We start from the raw sequence: 18,045 nt of genomic DNA on the forward strand, positions 1-18,045 counted from the left end.
TGTAGCAAAGTCCGTGAATTGAGATTTGTGAATATCATTTTAAAATTCATGACAACAGAAATTAGACAGTCATATAATATATCTTCCTTTGAATATCAAAATTTAATAGAATGAATAGAAAATCAAACCTCAGTGCATCACATATCTACTCCAAAGACAATAACTTAATAACTAACAAGTTGAACTGCTGTGTGTGCCGGGACTGGGATTCTTATTTATAGCATCATGGGGCCCTACTCGGTGAATGATTTGTGTAATAGGCATATTCTTATTGATTATTGATATCCATTTAAGCAAAACGAATATCAATAAAATCTATATTAATTGTTATTTCTTTCATCGGTATGTTTTGATTACAACAAATTTGTTCTTCCAATGATAAAACTGATATGGTTTTGATTTCTCCCAAGTCAGGCCTCAAAGTGTCCAAAACTGAAATTGCCGGCCTGACCTAATTATTTTAGCAGTAAAGAGTATTAGTTGTTTATGGGGGGAGGTGGATAATCGTAGTTTTAAAACATAAGAACACAGACTATTATATAATATAAAAAGGCGGCCTTTCCTGTTTTGGCTCAGCAGGAGCGTCCATACCCTGCATCATCTAGTCTGGCGTGGGCAACAAGAAATAGAGAGCTATTTTGTAGGATAAAAGCTATGTGTCCTGATACTACTTTTGGAATATACATCTTGTTAAATGAATAACATAAACAGTGATTTATGACACATTACATACATGTTGTCAATTACAAAAATGTCACCCATCGTCTCAAAGCGGTATTATGTCGGGATGAACCATATCCTGAATAGTGAGTTTAGAATCAAAATGATAAGAAATACGGACTATGATTCTTTGGAAATGTAAAGAAGTGTGCCTATTCTTTACCAAAATGAATAGAAATTAACCCAAAGTTTTATATCAGTGGCGAAAATTTCGATTTTCAGCACCTAGCTCATCCCGACATTATACCGCTTTGAAACGATGGGTCACAAATGTGCATTTTATTCTAACAAATCATGTTAAAGAACTCGAGACATTCAAACAATGTTATTCTACGTAAAGTCGTGTCGGTTATCTTTCGTTCAGTGTTCACTTCAGGAGAAATCTGTTGAGTACAAAATATTATGTTGATGAGAATTGATGGGTTTCTTCTTATGGTGAGATTTTATCTCTAAACAGGAAATCTCCTTTCAAAAAATCTACATAAAGATGTTTCATTGGGCTTTGGGAAAGGGTAGCGACATGTACATATATGCAAGTCTGATATCTGAACCCACTTATGGGCCTAGTTTAACATCTGATATCCGAACCCACTTATGGGCCTAGTTTAACATTGTTGTAATGGACAATATTTTTCGTCATTTTTTTTTAGATTTCCATTATAACATTGAGCCCATAAGGAATAAGGTTATCGGACCAGCAAATAGGTAAACGTTGGCTGGTAGTTATTGAATACAAAAACAAAACAAACAAATAAAAAACAATAAAAATTGACCAACTAAAAAAAGCTCATATAGCGATAATTGGATCGAAGGTTTTCGGTTCGAGGATGGCATCTTTTTCTGTATTCTCATCCTCTATTTCCTCTTTATATATATATATATATATATATATATATATATATATATATATATATATATACAAACGCGCACTCATAATATATATATATATATATATATATATATATATATATATATATATATATATATATATATATATGTGAGTGCGCGTTTGTGAATCTGTGGTATGCGTGTGCAATGTGTGCGCTTTGGTCATTTCAAAATTTGTCTTTCTGTCTTATTTTAAAAAAAAACTGATTGAACAAAACATTCATTTGTTTTATTGGTATGGTTCATCTGACTCTCAAAATGTTCTATATTTTTTAAATTTTCTCTTTCTCCGACCATGTGATACATCCTACCTCATCGGTGCCACAGAGGGTAACTTTGATCAAAGTTGTCTTTCTGAAGATTGAGGACATCAACACAGTCAATGAATGTTTCAGTGGACTCTTTTTCATGAAGGCAAAATGGAGGGAGCCATCATTAGACTCAACATCAGACAGGGTAAATCAATTAATGTTTTGATTGGATCATGTAGGTGTATGTGTTTTTGTAGTCGTGTGTTTATATATATATATATATATATATATATATATTATATATATATATATATACTAGTAAAAAGCCCGCAATTTCGCGGGGAAAGAACTATTTTCATTCGATACTGTACTCACCATCATTTAATGAGGGCAGATTGGTAAGCAACGTTGTCTGTGTAATTTGGTATATCTTCGGTTGATTTTTCTGTGTGGCCCAATAATATAGTTAATAATATATTCCCTCAACTAACCCCAAGAAAAAATTAAACCTAGTACCTTTAGTTAACCCCAATAGGAAAAACAAACACCCTAGCACTTTAATAATACTTATGACTAACCCTAATAGGAAAAAAAAATCATCCGATCTCGAGCTGACCCTAATAGAAAAAATCATGACAAATTGAATAAATAAACGCCTGACAAAAGATCAAAGATGAAAATACTAATTTAAAGAATACTGGGGATGTAGGAGCTTTCGGAATGTCTCCCCTTTACTTAACTTATGGAAAAACAAACTTCCTAGCACCTTTAATAAGACTTATGACTAACCTCTCGAGCTAACCCTAATAGAAAAAAAAAAAACAACTCTCGGACTGCTTTGCACTACCTTTCAATATTTAACAAATCAAAATGGCGGCTGAAAATCAAAACAATGGTCAAATTAAGAAATTTTAAACTTTCACAAATCTATCAAGGTTTGTTCTAGAGTTTTTAAAATACTTCTAGATATAATGACAAATTGAATAAATAAATGCCTGACAAAATATCAACAGTGAAAATACAAATTTAAAGAATACTGGGGATGTAGGAGCTTTCGGAATGTCTCCCCTTTACTTAACTTATGGAAAAACAAACATCCTAGCACCTTTACTAAGACTTATGACTAACCTTAATAGAAAAAGAAATATCCTCGATCTCGAGCTAACCCTAATAGTAAAAAAAGAATCAAAATGGCGACTGAAATACCTTCATGTGATCAAGTGAATAATATCACTATGAATGCCACGATTTGCTGAAAAATGCCAACACCCACACACACATGTATACACCACACACGCACACACACACACACACACACACACAAACATACACGCAATTAGAATATACATAACAACACTGATCACCGCTAAATAAACAACACAACGGAAGTAATAATAATACTTGATGTCATAAATAGATGACGCAAATTGACAACTTTTTACAGTGTCAAAATTAGTTGATTTTGGGAGTCAAGTGTCGTAGTTGGTACATATTTTATGATATCTGTTTGACTCAACGAACTTTCAAACTGACTTTAAATTATAAAAGGAAATCAAGTTATCTGTTTATCTATCTGTAAAAAATACATTTCTAATTTTCAAATCTTTCAGTAGAGTTGTGCGCCGTATCAATTTTTTTATTGACTCAAATAAGCACAATGTTCTCCACAATGCTATATTATTTTAAGAAAGGATATATATGTATATATATATATATGTATATATATATATATATATATATATATATATATATATATATATATATGCGTGTGGGTGTGTGTGTGGGTGTGTGTGTGTGTGTGTAGAAACTTTAGTAGACCTAACTCAGAGAGTCTGAAGTACAGGGACACCCCCCCACCCCCACCCCCATCTCTCAAACAAAATTATGTTTCCGCCCTTAGCTTTGGACCAAATGCAAGTCATGACTTCTAATATGATTTTCTGCTTCTTTCCTTTTTAACTCCAGGCGCCGGAGCTAGACCACGGGACCCCCCCCCCCCCCCACCCCTCTTCTTCTTCTTCTTCTTCTTCTTCTTCTTCTTCTTCTTCTTCTTCTTCTTCTTCTTCTTCTTATTATTATTATTATTATTATTATTATTATTATTATTATTATTATTATTATTCATCGTCTCCTTATTTTTCTTCTTCTTATTTATTATTTTTGTTTTTGTTTTGTTAAATTTAATATTTTTAGCGTTTCTTTTTTATCCCCCCTTTTTTCGGTATGGGCTTTTCTTCCTTGCGACATCTGCGCTGGATCTTACTATCTATAGTCGGACTCACTTTCTAATGTCAAAATCGATTTTATTACTACTTCCTGTTGTTAATAGATAGAGGAAATTATTGTTGGATGGTTCATCCTTGGGCTGGTCATAAAAGTTTAATGATAATGTCGAGAGGAGGGGCCATTCAAAGGTTACTCTATCGATCCGTGTAGATGGATAAAGACGATAGTTGTGATAGTGATGATGGTGGTGATGATAAATGAGAAGGCAACGACGTTGTTAAAGATGATAATGATGGGAGTGATGATGATGATGATGATGATGATGATAAAAATGACGATGATAATGACGATGATTATCATTATGATTGTTGTTATTGTTATAATTATTATTATTATTATTATTATTATTATTATTATTATTATTATTATTATTATTATTATTATTATTATTATTATTATTATTATTATTATTATTATTATTATTATTATTATTATTATTATTATTATCATTACCAAATATCCCTCTCTCACTCTCCACCCCTCTCTCTCGCTATATATATATATAATATATATATATATATATATATATATATATATATATATATATATATATATAAATATATATATATATATATATATATATATATATTATATATATATATATATATATATATATATATACGTTCTTCTATTAACTAGGAAATACACAAAATCAATTGGTCAAACATATGGAACCCCCAGCTTGGAATAAACAATGTACTTGGTAACGCAACAGTCAAAATATGGAATGACGTCGAGTTTGGACCCAATGGAGAAGCCTACGCTGTGGAGAAGAGACGAGTCAAGGGGACATTCACAGAAAAGATGGAACTTGTTGACTTTCCATTTGATATACAGGTTCAGTATTGCGATTGTTGACGTCTTCATTATTATCTTCACCGATATTACTGTCATCATCCTCGTCAACGACATCGTCGTCGTCATAATCATCATCATCATCATCATCATCATCATCATCATCATCATCATCATCATCATCATCATCATCGTCGTCGTCGTCATCATCATTATCATCAATATCATCATCAGCATTATCACAGTCACCATCTCCACCACCACCACCATCATCACCGCTATCGCCACTACCATCATCACCACCACCACCATCATCATCATCATCATCATCTTAATCATCATCATCATCATCATCATCATCATCATCATCATCATCATCATCATCCTCATCATCATCATCATCATCCTCATCATCATCATCATCATCATCATCATCATCATCATCATCATCACCATCTTCATCATTATCATCATCATCATCATCATCATCATCATCATCATCATCATCATCATCATCATCTTCATAAACAGCAACAACAACAATAACAACAACAACAACAACCGCGTCATCGTCATCGACGACACTGATAACATAACAACAATATTACTACAGTAAAACGCATTTATGATGAATATGCCTATAACGAATTGATGAAAATAGTGACGGACGTCTGTACCTCATTATTCCCTTATTTTGAATTACATCACCGCTGATGCAGTCAACTACTGATAGAAAGAATTATATTTTTTTCTACGTGTGTTTGTCTTTGTTATTGTTTTTTTTCCCAATCTCACTAAACTGTATTAACCAGACTCTTTATAGTATGAAGTTGATGTCTCTCAGATCTTTGTTATTGCTTTTTGCCATCTGCGTTTATGAGTAATTCTCACTAAACAGACAATAAACGTTCAAGGTTACACATAGTTTTGTGTATTGGTCCGTTATACTTCCGGATGGCAATGATTTAAGCTTCTTTGCAAGCTAAATTATATATAAACGATCGAGGTTACACATAGTCATAGTTTTGTGTGTTTGCCCGTTACATTTCCGGGTGCCAATGTAGTGTTTCTTAGCCAAGCGCACAGCTTTTATAGACGTGTTATACAGTCCAAAATATATAATGTATCACCTTTATCGCCATTGTCTTCATCTTGACATATTAATATTAGCTTACTTACCTATCCCAACAATATCAACTCACCCTCCCACTCCCCTCCCTCCCCCCCCCCCCATTCTTCCTACTCTAGTTCCTTTTCCCTTTGTATTTTCATACCCAGGACTTATCCCTCCTGATAACATCCGAGCTTCCAGAAGACGAGATTGCTTTACAAGAAGATGAAGACGACATCAGCAATGTTGTCACAGACAGTTTTGTAGACGAGTCGGAATGGCATCTAAAGAAATTTGTACAGTCCGAACCAAGGGTAAATAATACCATTATCCCTTTATTAAGTCAATCCTTGTATTTTGGCTATATCTAGCTGTACAGTGTTATGACACTTAATTTCGGACCGGAAGATCCATGGCTCCAGTTCCGCTCTGAGCGGTGCATAGTTGGATCTTTGAAGAATGGCTCTTTTCCCTCAATCTCCTGCCACACTCAGATGTAAAATGAGAACCTGGCTGTCAACAGTGTTGTCTCCGTCGAAAAAAAATATTTGTGATATCCCCTAACAGGCGTCATGTCTCGTTCAACATGTTGTTGCTGTTGGCTAGGACCCTTTGGGAAGCGCTTTGGTCAAGTTCATTGGATATTGCGATATATAAATGCTCTTTAATCAATAGTATGGACGTGGTTGTCATTGAGGTGCTTCTCATGTCTTCTCCTAACCCGCAACGAGAAGTGGAAATCTTTTAAAGAGGTATGACCTATGGAGCAGAGTTCAGATTAGAGAATGGTTTAACAGACAATGACAATAATTTCTATTTACGCTTTAGCTGAAATGTTGTCTATCGTAAAGTACTTGTACTTATCAACAGATCTAACAGACACAGCTACCCAATCCCTGCTGTGTAATGAACTGAAATTATTGGTGACACGCCTTTCTAGGGCATACCGTTCCGAGTACCGAGCAATCAGCTCACTCGTAGCCTGACACTGACCAAAAAATTACGTCAATTAGGCCTCGACCTCCCCCCCCCCCCAAAAAAAAAATAATAAAAAAATAAAGCGAACAGTGAGCTGTAAATCAATAGTTCAACCAATTGGATCATTTGTTTCCTTGAGTACAACAACCAACGGCAACTCACTAAGCGTTGCACTAACCTTACCAAAAAAATAAGGTCAGGCCATATGTTAAAGATGGCCACGCTCGAACCTTCTGACTTAATAGACACTCTGTGGAAGGGAACATGACCATGCCCCTTGTTCAATCGTCAAAACAATGCAAACAATGGCAGCGATGGGTAACCATTGCGATCTATACAGTTTTACTATTGGTGGTTTGGGTCTAAGTGAAATACCCACTGTTCCACCGCTTGGTCAATGGATTCAACATAGAAAACTGTGTGCAAATAATAATATGATAGCTAGTCATTCGTTGGTGGTATAAAAACGATAACAATGATCAGAGAGAGGGGTCGGTTTCATTCCACGTTATTGTTTATTAACAACCAACTATATTTGTCCGAGCACGTTTGAAGGTATGTCACAAATTCATTGTTTTGATTGGTCAAAAATATACTGGTTAATTCAGGACCTGCCCTATAAAAACGGTATTTTGTAAGGGTGAAGATAATACTTAAAATTCAATTTCAGTTTTAGTTTGATTTAGAACACATGTCGTCATTTATGAAAATAAGTCTTAACCTTTAAATAGAAATTGAATTTAATTATATTGACCAATCATCCTGAAACGGTATCATATCGGGATGGTCCTAACTAAATCTTAAACTTAACTTTCAAAATATGATTGAAACAAATGACTTCAGCAAACGGAGTGAATCATCTTTCTTACTTCTCAAAATATTTTTATTTCCTAATTTTGTTCATTTAGATATTTTCGTCATCTTGTTCGTTACGATATAACGATATAACGGGGTGTGGAGATTAACAGGTTATAAATCTCCACTTTTAGAAGATTGTGAAGTAGTATATGTTTTGCAATCAAATTTTAAAAGGTTCTATCTAGTAATGTTTTAGTTCAAGTCAGGGAATTTGCTCGAAAAGAGTGAATGAAAACACAATAAAAACTTTAAATCAATTTTTCTCAATGCCATGAAATCTGGAGAAAGAACCGTTAATCCACAGCCCACGATAATACCAGATATTCACGCCGTGGGCTACATTTCAGTCGTGTTGTGAGTGCAATAATAGTACCATTATAACACAATGACAAATAACTCTACAATTTGTTTTATATAACGCTATTAACGCTAAGCTACGTTTTATTAAATAATTGAAATCGAATGACTAGCTAAGAACAACAGGCGTTAATCGATTCTGACAAGGCCAATAATCAAGAATTTTGAAGTGGGCTAATAGTAGTTGAAGATCAGGCCATTCATTGATTATTCCTTTAAAGCATTTTTATCTAAAGGTTTATCAATTCTTCTTCTTCTTCTTCTTCTTCTTCTTCTTCTTCTTCTTCTTCTTCTTCTTCTTCTTCTTCTTCTTCTTCTTCTTCTTCTTCTTCTTCTTCATTACTACTACTACTACTACTACTACTACTACTACTACTACTACTACTACTACTACTACTACTACTACTACTACTACTACTACTACTACTACTACTACTACTACTACTACTACTACTACTACTACTACCGCTACTACTACTACTACTACTACTACTACTACTACTACCACTACTACCACTACTAATACTACTGTTACTACTACTACTACTACTACTACTACTACTACTACTACTACTACTACTACTACTACTACTACTATGACTACTACTACTACTACTACTACTACTACTACTACTACTACTACTACTACTACTAATACTACTGCTACCTCTACTACTATTACTACTACTACTACTACTACTACTACTACTACTACTACTACTACTACTACTACTACTACTTCTACTACTACTACTACTACTACTACTACTACTAGTACTACTACTACTACTACTACTACTACTACTACTACTACCACTCCTCCTCCTCCTCCTCTTCCCCATACTACTACTACTACTACTACTACTACTACTACTACTACTACTACTACTACTACTACTATTGCTACTACCACGATTACTTATACTACTACCATCACCATCACCACCACGCTACCATAATCACTACCACTACCATTACATCAAAAACTCAAGTCATTTTCGTCTGGGTCAGAAGGAATAATATATCAAATAATTGCAACCTATCTGAAAAGACCTCTCTCTCGAGGGGTTCTTCAGTATGTAGCTTCATCACTTATCTGGGATTTGATTGGCTGATCTTCCTCCTGACTCACAATCTTACCGACGTCATTAAGTGCATTACTTGACCTCTACCGTAGATTTGGAGCATTTTGAGTACTATATCTTACATTGTTACAAATTATCAATCTCCCGTTAAAAGACTTGATTTTATATAGAAAAAATAGCAACCACTATACTAAATATTATACTCAAGTCGGCTAAAAGTCAAAGACGCAATTTTCTTATTGTGGGAAAGTTAACCAAATAGAGGACAAAATTGTGCTGTCAAAAAAACCGGTTCCAATCTCATTGGAAGTGTAAAGCCACTCTTCCGGAGGACCTTATGTAATTGATTCTCTAGTTTCAGAGAGATGCAAATTTGTTTTCTAGTCTATGTTGGTCGTCAAATACAAACATCCATCCCCTGCTACTAAAATAGTTATGCCACAATAGGATCCAACAAGCAACCTATTCAATATTAGTCCTCTGAAAAACTGGTTACAAACATGCTTCCAATGATTTTGGAACCGGAAGAGATAAAAGTGTGACGTCACAACTTTTGTTGCCCTATTGATGCTAATGAAATCTTCTCAATCCAAAAACAAATCTTCTCCAACATTCATCTTTCGATACATAACATTGTGGATCTGTAATCTGATATCCATCTATTCTTTTTAAAAGAATGGGGTTGGGGATCGATATTGTTCCGTACAGCCAATGTTACATTTTTTATCATCGAGTACAGAATTACTGGCAACTCTAAAAATTATAAAACTATCTATATTCCACAGATTGATTTACGAACAACTTGCACACCCTTTTAAAATTAAGGGTAATTCCATTGTCCGTTGATTCATATGGTTATTTAAGAACATTTGATGGGCCATAATCATGAGTCCTTCACCTTTGGCCTTCAGATTTGCCATAATTTGGCCACTGATGGCTCAAAAGATTCATCTCGATCTATATTAATTTCCACACTACCGTAGTAGTCCTTATACTCGTCTTATGTTATTCGTATTAATTTGTTTTAATCATGAAGATCGGCACTTCTCGATCGGGATTGTATCTCTAGGATGCAGAGTCTACTAAAACTCCTGTTGATGTCTCTGCTGGGATGGCGTATGCGTTTTCCTTGACGTCCCCGTTGGAACTATAGATTGACAAATTGATTGTTGTTGTGAAGCGATTAAGATGAAGAATGAATATTCCGTTGCCTTTACAACATCTAACACGTTGGAATTAAATCCAACTAATATGATTAATGCTAATTAAAAAGACCGTTGATGGCTCAAAAGGTTAGTCTCGATGTATATTAATGCTTACTGTATGGTAGTATAATAAATAAAATAGATGAGTGCCTGCTTGTATCAGCCTTTATTTCCCCGAAAATATTGTGGGCTCTTCACTAGTTATCTAAATGAAATATATAAATAGTCCAAGCGCATCAAGATATGTGTACATTTAATTTGTATATATTCAAAATATACTTGAATCTATCTCTACTAACAGGTAACAGATGACTTTTTTGTACAAAAAAGGTACAGAAAGCCCGGGTTGTTCTTTCGATGCTGTGTCATAAGGCGAGCTGGATTTTTCATTTGGAACATAATGCTAGTCATGGTAAGGTTCTAGAAAGTCTTGTGTTCAGCCAAGGACATATCGACATAATGGGCTTGATAATGAAAAGAATAGAAGAAAGAAAATTAATATTTATGTATTCAAAGTTTTATGGCATTAATTAAATAATTCCGACCAAAGGATACCAATGTTCCAGGACGAGGAATGGGTAGATATTATTTATTTATTTATTTATTTATTTACTTATTTATCTATTTATTCATTCATTCATTCATTCATTCATTCATTTATAAATTTATTTATCAATGTGTTTTCGTTTGCTCGGGGAATGGGGAGGGGTTAGGGAGGGGGGAGGGGTCTTGGTTGGCGTGGATTAATTGCAAACCAGGCTAGACAATTGCCTATTATTTCCCTAACGGTTTATCCGCCACTGGATCGACGCAGGTCCAACTGCTATTCCATGAGTCCAGTGCTCTGCAAATACTTATAACACTATGTCAAGAAAATTATAAGGGCTCAAAGGTTTTGTTTTGGTATTTTTTTTACATTACGCACAGATTAGATAACTCACAAATTGTGTAAGCTTTAAAACAAAACAAAAAAAAAATATTTAAAAAGCACCAGAGCTGAGCCACTTACCGTGTAAATAATATAATACTCTTATACAGAAATTCTAGGACACAATAAAACGTATTGCCTCTGTCTGTGGACATTTTAAAAGAAATTTGTTGTTGTTGTTTATTTGTTGTTTATTTTCGTTTGCTTTTTTCATTTTGTTTTGCTCTTTTGTTTTTGTTTTTGTTTTTGTTTTGTTTTGTTTTGTTTTGTTCTGTATTATTGCTGTTTGTTTGTTTTAAAACCTGCAGTGCTTATATTACCATATCTTTTTATTTTTCAAACAGTCAATTATCAGTGCCCTATCCTTCGTGACATTTGCAGTAGAACGGAATCTTCCACAGAACCGTGGCCAGATGTCATTCATTCTGGTTTTGGCTGGTGTTACTTTCAAATTTGCGGCTTCACAATCTGTCCCAAAGATTTCATATTTAACGCATCTGGTAAGCAGACTGTATCCCAAACTGTCAACTTAATTTTTACCATGCAATGACTTGAGCAATATCCACTTAACGTGCTCAAAGCGCATTACAATAGGTCACTGGCCAACAGCAACACTTAACATGTTGGACGAGACATGACAGCTCTTAAGCGACATTACTTTTGTATTCGGACAGAGCCAACGCTGTTCACGGCCACGTAACTGTTTACACCTAAGTCATGTAAGAGGCTCAAGGACTCAACTATGCGCCGCTCAGAGCGGGACTAGAGCCCTGGACCTTCCGGTCAGAAGGCGTGTCCGACACAAGACCACATTATAGCCGCACACTGAAAACATTCTCTTCATTACCTTTGACTACATAACATACTTTCAACATTAATCAATCACAGATCTCATTTTGTATGCATACGGTAGGCAGACTGTATTCCAAATTTCCAACTTCGTTTCTGTCTTACGCTGATAACATTCTCTTGATTTCATTTGGCCACAACACTTATTTTAAATATCAATTAATCAAAGATGTCAATCATATTGGAATCGTCTGGTAAACAGACTATATCCCAAACTGCCAACTTTCTTTGTTTGTCATGGCATGCTGCCAACTTCCTTTCTGTCATACACTGACATCTCTCCATTTCATTTGGCTAGAAATCATATTTTAAATACCATTTAATCAAAGATCTCATAATTGGATACAAGTGGTAAGCAGACTGTTTCCCAATCTGTCAACTTAATGTGTGTCCTACACTGACAAAAACCTTTTTTTCTCATTTGGCCAAAAGCTCTTACTCCTATTACTTTTTAAAATTTTCGTCTATTCAAAAAGTGAAAAAAGTCTCAAACCTTTGACAAACGGAAAAAAAGAGGAAGAAGTTTTAAAAATTGGAAGTAGAACACTTATTTAATCCTTGCCGAAACATGGGGCGTTCTACCAAGGACTTCCATCTCTGTCAGTCGGTTGCATGAGCACTGATGTTTTTCCAGGTTTGACCAGCCTCTTTGATGATGAATGTACATTTATATAGCGCGTATGCCGAAGCTTCCAAGCGCTTCACATTGACCATCAGTAAAAACATTATATACTGCAGATTCGGACGTACGAACAGAAGCTCACACGCATCCAGTTACACATACACTCACACACACACATCCATATACACACTGTACATGCATATATTACTCACGCACACACACGCACACACACATATATATATATATATATATATTTATATATATACATATATACATATTATTATATGCACATAAACATATACCGTATACACGTACACGCTAAATATACATACAAATACATAAATATATACATATATACATATACATACACATACTTAACTAAATGTACACACGAGTGCACACATACATACATACATACATACATACATACATACATACATACATACATACATACATACATACATACATACATACATGCATGCATGCATACATACATACATACATACATACATACATACATACATACATACATACATACATGCATGCATGCATACATACATACATACATACATACATACATACATACATACATACATACATACATACACAGCTCTTTCAGCTCTTTATCCTTGGATCGTCTCCTAATTTCCTCGGGTCTGTCTCTTTGTCTTGTGCCATCAGCCGTCCAGTAGAATGCAGTTCTTGACAAAGTAGTTACCTCCGTTCAATTCTGGCAATCTGTCCAAGCCATCCTCATCTGCGTTGTATCGATGCTCACTACGTCTTTTCTCTCGGAGTTTCATTTCTATTTTCTAAGGCCAAAATATTCTTTAAATTCTTCGGAGGCTTTTGTTTTGAAACGATTCCAATCTATTTATTTACTTGGTTGATCTTTTTCAACAATTTCTGCCATGAAAGAGGACTAAAAGGACATTACTCTTCAATTTGGTGTTGGAAGTAGATGGTAATTTTTTTTTAAATTACCAAACTAAATTTGCTTGGTGAACTCGTATAAAAGGCAAATTTTTGAAGTATTTCCCTAAAGTCAGGGGCGGCGTCTTTTCATGTCTTTTCTTTTTTCTTCACCAGGATCGCTACATTATCGGGTCAATGATATTTCTGTTTTTGGTGGCGGTATGGCATGGCGTCGTCTCCAGATTTGACTACAGCGAGAGTGAGGATATGGACCTCTTTGCTTTTATTGCATTTGCCATCCTTTACGTTTTACTCCACGTCATCTTCATAGTTGCCCAACTTATCATGGTGAGTTATTTCTTTTTTTTTTTTTCCCTTCTTTTCATTGCTGGTAAAATTTTTAACTCAGAAACGTGAGTGGAGCAGGTACTTATGTTGATAACAACAAGAAATGAAGTGAGTAGGAAAGTGCTAGAAGACAATAGAAAATAAACATTTCGCGGCGACGATAGGGGCTCGAACCCGCGACCTTACTGGTATGACAACTCCGCCTGGCCGGGGAGAGCGTGACTCTACCATAATAATATTGTATTATGAGCTATCCACGCGCGCGCGCGCGCGCGTCTGTGTGTGTGTGTGTGCATGCGTGTGCGCATGTCTGTATATGTGTGTGTATATATATATATATATATATATATATATATATATATATATATATATATATTAAAAGATATCGTCGCCTAGCCATTCACGAAGGAAAATAGATAATTCATCAAACAAGATGTCTGATGTCAACAGGAATCACCCATGTTGTCCAAGTGAGCAAATTGAGGGTTAATGATCTTGCCCAAAAAAAACCCGAAAGTGCCTGAAGCGGGGCTTGAACCCGGGACCTTCCGGATCCATGTGGATAGGAGAAAAAAATAACATAAGACCGAAACGCTCCTTTTTAAGCGTTTTGTTATATTTAAAAAACTTTGCAGACAAAATTTGCTATTCTGCTCTTGCGTAAATATTATGCATGATTGAAATAATTATAGGATTTTGGTACGGTATTATTTTGACTGCTTTTCGAAATGAAGTCGTAATTCTTTTTCAAATTTCCTCAGGGCATGAAGAAGAGACGAGAAATTCATAAGATAGAGAAACAATATTTGGTAAGAATAAATAAACTGGGTATGGAGTTGGAGCAGGCATAGAGTAGTTTTTTTTTCTTAATTATTTAAAAAAAATACAAACTTAAAAAAAAATTTCGTTATGGTATTTTGTTTAACTTACAAGAGAGATTTTGCTTATTGCAGTACATAACTAATTAATCACTGTCGATTTTCCAAGTTCAGATCACTTTACTGTGCTACTTTTAAGTGGAATATTTTCCACTAAAGAAAACTGAATATGACAGAAAAAAGATATTGTAATTAACACTGGCCTCTTGGCTTTAATGATTGATGGAGTGCAACAATCACGTGTATCCCTATATATTTTTCGTGCTTCGTTCTACAAATCATGACTGTTGCATTTCTATCAAGGCTCAAATATCACTATTGCCATGATGATTACTTGCTGGTGATGTAACTGTTCGATTAATCATGATTACTTAAGTCCCGTCTGGACATATGGAATGCTCTAGTTATTATATTATTTCTTTTTGTTTGTTTGTTTGTTTGTTTGTTTGTTTAAAGAAAGATCAATATTATCAGTAAATGATACTGTTTTATTTCACCCCCCCACCCTCTTCTCTCTATCTTTTTTACTCGCTCACTCTCTCTCTCTCTCTATCTCTCTGTCTCTCTCTGTCTCTCTCTCTCTCTCTCTCTCTCTGGTTCTCTCTTTTTCTTCTTCTTCGTCTCTCTCTCTCTCTCTCTCCTTCCCTCCCGCTCTCTTTCTCTCTCTCTCTCCCTCTCTCTCTCTGTCTGTCTGTCTGTCTCTCTCTCTCTCTCTCTCTCTCTCTCTCTCTCTCTCTCTCTCTCTCTCTGTTTCTCTCTCCTCTCCGCCCCATCCCCTCTATTTCAATTTCTCCCATGAACAGGACCGACTGGAAGAGGTTAATAGAAAAGCTGGTGTGGCCTTGAAGAACAGTCAAAAAGCCGGAAGATCATTTACAAACAATCGTGTTTCAGTCCGGGGAGGACTGAAGGTTTAAATAGTGCAGCTTTTGAAATATATGATCGAGCTGCATGAACTATAATAATATAATAAAATTGAACACGTTACGACACTTAAATCGCGTTGTTTCAATAGGCTCTCAAACCACTGAATAGATAAGAACCAGATTTTGATACACAACTCTGTATGTAGAGGAAGTGTGTTTATGACCCATAATATTCAATTTTATATTTTGGTTTCTGGTTCTTTTCTTTTTTAATATAATTTTATCTAAAACACAGACCTTTATTCGACTCAATTGCGATTGGTTTAAGGTAGGAAAGGGTCACATATTTGACCACAACGAAATCAAGCAATAGCGATATTTTCATGATATTATTTCTTATGTTATCAAGACAATTCTCTAGTGGAGAACTCGCATTTTTTGCGGGGAAATAAAGGCGATTAAGAACAGGCGTTCATCTATTATACTTTTTATACAATTGTATTGTATTTTTAGATTTGCCGATAATTCTGTGGTCGATGAGAAAAAAAAATTAACATTGGCTTTACAGAACAACGATGATCCCCAATTTTTGTTGCGTATATGCTAGAATTGCGTAGAATAAATTATACTCGCAATAAAGCCAAACTTCAAAAGGGACTGAGTATCACGATCTAACAGCTTTTCTTCGTATTAATTTGAGTCAAAGGATGGTAGAATTAGCCTGAAATATATAAGGCTTGCAAGTTACTCGTTAGTCTGTAAATAAAATAGTTTTATAATTTTTAGATTTGCCAGTAATTCTGTGCTCGATGATATAAATTTTACATTGGCTTTTCGGAACAATGCTGATCCCATGCCCTATTTTTTTTTAGCTTTAAATTAAATTGAGAATTGAGTGGTCACTTTGGCGTATTTTAGGAAGTTCTGAATATTGATTGATTTGATCGTCTAAGGTTGTGATGCTATGATTCCCGACGATCTTTTCTCCATTGCTCAGCCACGGAGATCGAGATCAAGATTTGGTCGAAGATAAGGACTCAGTCTGTATCATATAAGTCGTAATCAACGATTTTAGAATATAGCATATAAAAGCCATGAATAGAAAAATATTGAGGTCACTAAGCAGATGTATAGTTGTCAGATTTTTCAATTCTGAAGTGTTCAATTAAAAAAAAAATATATCAATGAAACAAACTTACATGTATTCTGATAAATGTTCCCAATTTGTTAAATATAAATCATATTGTGCTTGTTTATTTATTGTATTACACATTGCAGCTATTCATGATCTCAAAAACACTAATTGTTGTTGAGGAATAGATGACAAATAAATCAAATAAATAACTGGGATGTTTGTTTCATTCATTCCGACGTGTATAATTTATTTGCATGTCTGATAACCAAAATTGTTATGGGCTCATTGTTGTAATGGAAATCTTAAACCAACGTAAACTTCTGTCCACTACAACAATGTGAAATCAAGACCATAATTGCATTCGGTTATTATAAGACTTACAAATCTGTGAACGTCTATTCATTCCAATGGGTTGCATTTTTTATCTTTATTGATTCTGTTTTTAAAAAAAACCCAGAGCACTTATATAGCGCAATATCCACTAAACGTGCTCAAAGCGCTTTACAAGGTGTCCCTGACCAACAGCCACACGTAACATATAGAACGAGACGTGACGCCTGCTAGGTGGTAAAACATTTTTTTTTCAGACAGAGACAACGCTGTTAACGGCCATTTTACACCTGAGTACAGTGAGAGAATGTGAGTAAAGAGCCTTTTCCAAACGCTCAACTATGCGCCGAGCAAGGCTCGAACCTAGGACCTTCCGATCCGAAAGCGAGTGTCATACCCCAATAATACCACATAGCCGTTTTATTCTCTCTCTCTCACTCTCTCTCACACTCTCTCTCACTCTCTCTCTCACACACACACACTCTCTCTCTCTCTAACTCTTTCTCTCCCTCTCTCTCTCTCTCTCTCTCTCTCTCTCTCTCTCTCTAACTCTCTCTCTCTCCCCCCCCCTCTCTCTCTGTTTAAAAAAAAGAATCTGTTTTACCATGTGACAAAAACTGAAGGACAGCTCAAAATCCAT

General features: G+C 35.0%; 1 protein-coding gene across 3 annotated transcripts in view; it reads left to right on the plus strand.

Moving 5' to 3' along the window:
- Positions 1-17,285, plus strand: part of LOC144965643 (cys-loop ligand-gated ion channel-like) — a 27,858-nt gene extending 10,573 nt beyond the window's left edge. For all 3 annotated transcript variants that reach the window (XM_078901201.1, XM_078901202.1, XM_078901200.1), the window contains 8 exons: positions 1,936-2,064; positions 4,785-4,982; positions 6,219-6,365; positions 10,836-10,946; positions 11,807-11,962; positions 14,023-14,196; positions 14,958-15,005; positions 15,878-17,285. In XM_078901201.1, coding sequence (XP_078757327.1) covers positions 1,936-2,064; positions 4,785-4,982; positions 6,219-6,365; positions 10,836-10,946; positions 11,807-11,962; positions 14,023-14,196; positions 14,958-15,005; positions 15,878-15,991 — 1,077 coding nt within the window. In that variant the 3' untranslated portion in view covers positions 15,992-17,285. The remainder of the gene's footprint in view (positions 1-1,935; positions 2,065-4,784; positions 4,983-6,218; positions 6,366-10,835; positions 10,947-11,806; positions 11,963-14,022; positions 14,197-14,957; positions 15,006-15,877) is intronic.
- Positions 17,286-18,045: the final 760 nt, after the last annotated feature.

The sequence above is a fragment of the Berghia stephanieae genome, chromosome 2 (assembly GCF_034508935.2).
Source record: "Berghia stephanieae isolate SIO BIC M18660-M18661 chromosome 2, UCSD_Bste_1.3, whole genome shotgun sequence".
In the NCBI taxonomy this organism is placed as follows: Eukaryota; Metazoa; Mollusca; class Gastropoda; order Nudibranchia; family Aeolidiidae; genus Berghia; species Berghia stephanieae.